This window comes from Myotis nattereri (genome assembly GCF_964212035.1).
Source record: "Myotis nattereri genome assembly, chromosome: 2".
NCBI classification, from domain to species: domain Eukaryota; kingdom Metazoa; phylum Chordata; class Mammalia; order Chiroptera; family Vespertilionidae; genus Myotis; species Myotis nattereri.
Window position 1 is genome coordinate 149,663,852 of NC_138076.1, and position 5,850 is coordinate 149,669,701.

The 5,850-nt window shown below is 38.3% G+C and overlaps 1 protein-coding gene across 1 annotated transcript; it reads right to left on the bottom strand.

Moving 5' to 3' along the window:
- Positions 1-204: 204 nt before the first annotated feature.
- Positions 205-5,119, bottom strand: LOC308514468 (lysozyme C). The gene is made up of 4 exons (XM_081084636.1): positions 4,871-5,119; positions 3,795-3,959; positions 1,886-1,964; positions 205-1,120 (listed from the first exon to the last, which is right to left on the bottom strand). Exons 1-4 carry the CDS (start codon positions 5,004-5,006, stop codon positions 1,054-1,056), a joined length of 447 nt encoding a protein of 148 aa, XP_080940762.1. The 5' UTR covers positions 5,007-5,119; the 3' UTR covers positions 205-1,053.
- Positions 5,120-5,850: the final 731 nt, after the last annotated feature.

Sequence of the window (5,850 nt, forward strand, 5' to 3'; positions counted from 1 at the left end):
AAGGAATTGAACCCTGACCTCCTGGCTCATGAGTCGATGCTTAATCACTGAGCCACACTGGCCAGGTGTGGTTATGAATTTAAAGTGAGATCTGTCAGCATGCCTGTGGGTTGTCTTTTTTCCCCAGCAATATAACCTCTTTGGGTACAGGTGAGGTATAAGGAAATGTGAAGAGGGCTAAGTCATTTTGTCACACTAGAGAAAGACAAGGTATGAGTCCTTTAATGACAATGTTTATTTTTTTAACAACATGATAAGTTCACACTGGTGGTTAATTAGCAATTATTTCAATACTTTCAAAATCATTTGCCTCCAGTTTTAGTCATAATGCAGGAATCTAAGCTTATAAAATTAAGAAACAGCAACAGCTAATCTAATCCTTCTTGGTATTCCTTCATGATCAGCAAGATGCATAAAAACGTTCTTTAAAGGGCTAAAGTAGGTGGATATATAAATTGTGAGTTCATTTTTAAAGCTCTATAAAAGTAACATTTCTAAGAAAGCATTTAAATCAAAGATCACACTTAATCAAAACAATATTCTTAATCCAGGCCATCTCCATTTTCAGCTATTTGGCATTCTGTTCTTTTGTAAATTTGATATTGCCCAACAAAGAATGGTTATCTTTTACTGTTTTGGGAGATGAATGAACAGATGAACACATCAAATGCCTACACAGCTGAGATTTTGCCTGAGGTCAATGTGTTTTAAGATAGTCTTTTGTTACATATATATCAAACATTGAGGAATACTGGTGTCATTCAAGATGAAGTCTTTGATTAAGAACTGAATGTACTGGAGACGTATTTGGTAATCAAGATTTAGGTAAATTTCCACCAGCAGTAGCTCTATCAGCACACTGAAACATGTTGTAGACTTACTACCCAACAATTAACATATTAGACAATATTAGCCTCTTAGAAGAAAGACCGTATTTTGCTCCTGCTTCAGTAAAAACATTATTTATTTGAAAAAAGTGTGAACTTTTACTCAACTGTTACTCCCTTAATGGGAAAACGAGAGAAAAGGAGCTGAAGAAGGAAAGCTGTCCAGTTACACTCCACAGCCCCGGGTATACTGAGTGAGATCTTGGTTTTGACAACGATTTCTCCAGGCCACCCTGTAGAGAAAGGTGAAACACACGGTGATAAGGTTAAAGCATATCTTCACTGTGATAGACATACATCAAATCCTTTGTGAGGACAAACAATTTTAACACTATATGAAGTACAGGCTTTTGATAGATCCAGGTATTGCTATTTATTAAATGGAGATATGTACACCCAATACTTCACTTCTCCCCAAAGCCCTGGCTACAGCATAGTATGCTTACCACGAGAGTCACGTGCATTTCCTAACAGCCACTGCAAAGTGCATTCTACATTTACCTCATTCCAAACATTTCAAAATAGGACAAGGAACTGGTAGAGTGTGGAGAATCTTAAAAATTCTAGAAATCCTCCCAAATTAATGGAGGAATAAGAGGAAAAGATTCTGAATCGGTTAAAATGTTAAAATAGATTGCTTCTAAGTCAGTGGTTCTCAACCTTCGGGCCCTTTAAATACAGTTCCTCATGTTGTGACCCAACCATAAAATTATTTTCGTTGCTACTTCATAACTGTAATGTTGCTACTGTTATGAATCATAATGTAAATATCTGATATACAGGATGGTCTTAGGCGACCCCTGTGAAAGGATCGTTCGGCTGCCAAAGGTGTCGCGACCCACAGGTTGAGAACCGCTGTTCTAAGTGATACTTTGTTTAGCATAAATCTAAATCTGCAACTTTCAGTTGTCAGGAGTATACGGTGGTCCCTGAAAATCTTCTCTCATCTCTCTCCTAACACAGGGCAAAAAAGCTTTCCCCTTTAAGCTTACACATACCATGCTCTGATGCCTTGTGGATCCCTGACAACCCTCTTGGCACAGGTTACAGCTTGAGTGATGTCATCTTGAAGCAAAACTGAAAAACAGGTGGTGAGGAATGAAGACAACTTTCACAGAAATTTCATTTTACGTTTAGGTTTAGCCCATTTTATTCTCTTAGGCTAAGGAATGGACACTACAATTCTTTTCCACAAGTTATGCATCTGTGAATGTTGGGAGGAAACTCAGATACCAAAGTCATTGGAAGTTCTGGAATTATCAACTAATGTGATGGATAGATAGTTCTCTTTGTAATAAGCACTATTAGAAGACAAAGAGGAACCAGCCTAGTAATTTTTAATCAGCAATTCTACTACTAGAAATTTCCCCTAAAGAAATAAGAGCCCTGGCCAGTTTTTCTCAGTGGTTAGAGCATCGGCCAACAGACCTGAAGGGTCGAGGGGTGGATTCACAGTCAAGGGCGTGTACCTCGGTTGCAGGCTCGATCCATGGCTCCAGTCTGGGCACATGTGGGAGGCAACCAATCAATGTGTCTCTCTCTCATTGATGTTTCTCTCTCTCTCTCCCCTCCCCTCTATCTAAAAAAAATGGAAAAAAGATCCATTTTTCCCAAAAATAAAATAAAATAAAAGAATAAAAATAAAATATTAATAAAAATAAATCAAGATTGGTATTTGTTAACATATAAATAATTTTGTGTGATAAAGAACAAATTGTAAAGCAGTATATATAGTACAATTTCATTTTTGTTAAAACACGCATTGTCCCTGGCCGGTGTGCTCAGCAGTTGAGCATCAACCCATGAACCAGGAGATCACGGTTGGATTCCTGGTCAGGGTACATGCCCAAGTTGTGGGCTTAATCCCCAGTAGGGGGCGTGCAGGAGGCAGCCAATCCATGTTTCTCACATGGATGTTTCTCCCTCTCCCTTCCTCTCTCTCCAAAATCAGTAATAATAATAAAAAATAACCATAAAGAACACCACACATTATCACATGTTTATATGTAGGTATATTTATACATGACATAGCTTTATATTCACAGACATGATTGATATGTATTCTATCTAGAACAATATATACCTAAAGTTACTAGTAGTCATAAGTCTCTTGGTAGTAAGAATTTTATTCAGTGACCACAGATTATTATAGAATAAAAAATATTTTTAAAATGAATTAACTGGATACAAAAGAATATTCTAAGAATAATCTTTTCTATTAGAATTTTAACATTTAGAAATTTAACGATATCAATTTTATAATACTTCTCCAATATTTTCATTTTTATGATTTCATTTGATTTGATTTTTTTTTAAATATATTTTATTGATTTTTTACAGAGAGGAAGGGAGAGAGATAGAGAGTCAGAAACATCGATGAGAGAGAAACATCGACCAGCCGCCTCCTGCACATCCCCCACCGGGGATGTGCCCGCAACCCAGGTACATGCCCTTGACCGGAATCGAACCTGGGACCTTTCAGTCCGCAGGCTGACTCTCTATCCACTGAGCCAAACCGGTTTCGGCTGATTTGATTTTTTAAAGTCAGAGTCACCTCTTTTTTTTTTAATCCTCACCTGAGGATATGTGTGTGTGATTTTTTAATTTTAGAGAAAGAAGGAGAGAGAGAAAGAGAGAAAGAGAGAGAAACATTAATTGGTTGCCTCCCATACGCACCCCAACTAGGGATTGAACCCGCAACCTTGGTATGTGCCCTGACAAGGACTCGAAACCTTTTGTTGTACGGGATGATGCTCCAACCAACTGAGCCACCCAGCCAGGGCGAGATGGCATTCTTCTAGGTCCCTGTTGAATTTTTCAAAACCTTTTAATTTGTATTGAATCTCTATTCTCATAAGCATAACCAGATGGGTCCTGTGCCATCACTTAAACATTATTTTCTCTTACCGTTGCAGTTTATACCACAGGCGTTAACTGCTCTTGGGGTTTTGCCATCATTACACCAGTAGCGGCTATTGATCTGGAATATCCCATAATCCGTGCTTCTGTCTCCAGGATTGTAGTTTGTAGCTCGTGTGTTGTAACTACTTTCCCATCTGGCCAAACACATCCCTGAAAATAACATATTTTTAATAATAAATAGCAATACCATATGACACATACTGCATACCATAATCAGTTCTATATAGCTAATTTTATTTTACTAGTAACTCACTTTATAAGCATAAAGATGTAGAAGAGGAAAGACTATTTCATAGTCCATCCATCCATATATCCATCAAACCATTCATTCATTCATTCATTCAAAAATAGTTATTAAGGGGAAGTGTTTGAATCCAACCTAAACATACATTGATAACATTGACAAAAATGGGCTAAAATACAAAGTAACGTTTACACAGGCACATCTAGGATTGCATATAAAAAAATGAAAACAGTTAATCAACTAGAGCGAGAAAGAATAATAAGATGGCATTTCATGCTGCATTTCAGCGATCCTGACATAAACAGTGATTGAGAGGAAATAGGTTCCTACAGCCCCTGTATTGTGATATCAACATAATTAAAAACAAACAAACAAAACACTTTGCTATGAAAAGCCTCATGTCATGCAGGGGAATTAAAACAGAGAAAAATGCTGCATTATTCTAGGCTCACAGAGCCCCGGTTCCACCCGGAAAAGAGCAGGAGTCAAGCACGCGCTCAAATGTATCAGTCAGCCTGCATGTGCCACTGAGTCTGCGGCAAGGGGCAGCTTGGTAGCACTCGGAGAGTACAACGGGTGGTGGTTTGCTTAGAATGGTGCACAATTTTGCACTCCCGTGCCCTCATTCCTTCATCTGGCATTTCTGTTTATAAAGGAACAAGTTGATATAAGTTTTTAACCATTTAAAGTATAAAAATCCTCAAATAACTCTTTTTAAAGAAGTCCATTCACGCAAAGACCTTTCTCAGTATTCATCCTCTGTTAGTATCTGTTGCACCCCTGGCTGGCTATTTGGAAGTAGGGAGAGGTAACTTACAGTTTGCCAGGCTCACTCCCCTGTAGCCATCCATCCCAAGTCTTTTCAAGGTTCTGGCCAGCTCACACCTCTCATAGACCTTGGCCCGGACGGCGACAGAGAGAAGGAGAAGCCCCAGAGTCAGGAGAGCCTTCATGTTGAGTGCGAAGCCAGACTGCTCAGCTGGCCAGGGGAGGCTGGCCCCAGTATTTAACCTCTTTTAACTTCCTTCTTCTCCTAGTGGTGTGGAGGCTCCACCCTCTGAGCTATGTGGAAAACAGGAACAATTTTTTGGTTTTCTGACTTCAAAAGGTTACAAGAATTAATCCACAGGAAATTGATGAAATGACAATGTTTAAAGACCAGGCTCAGGAAGAATTGGTATTAGTACTGTTTCCAAAACAGGAACTTTCTCTTATTTTTATGAATTTGAGCAACTCTAAAGAAAGAAAAAAAAAAAACCAAAAGCGAACACTTTATGGAAACTGAAAATGAGCTCTGATTTTTCATTAACGTTCATTTCATTAAATTGTTTTGTGTGCATTCACCATGCTGTTTTCAGCTTTTTCAACTTAAAATTATTTTATGTACTCTTTGCATAAAGAACATGACACCTTGTCTGTCGTTTTAATAGGCATATAGCACCACATGATGTTGCCCAGCCAGATTTCTGCTTTAACTTTTTTGTAAAATTTTTAAAAAATATATTTTTTTCCAGGGGATTGTCAAGGGCGGGGGGGCGGGGGTGGGGGGGGGAAGGACACATATGTAATACCCTTTGTAATACTTTAAGCAATAAAAAATATTTTTTTTTATTGATTTCAGAGAGGGAGAGAGAAATAGAAACATCAATGATGAGAGAGAGTCACTGATCAGCATGTGCCTTGACCAGGAATCGAACCATGACCTCATAGGTCGAGGCTCAACCATTGTTCCACACTGGCCAGTTTACTTTAATTTTTTTTGTTACTATGATATGTGTTGCTGTTGTTTTTAAATAT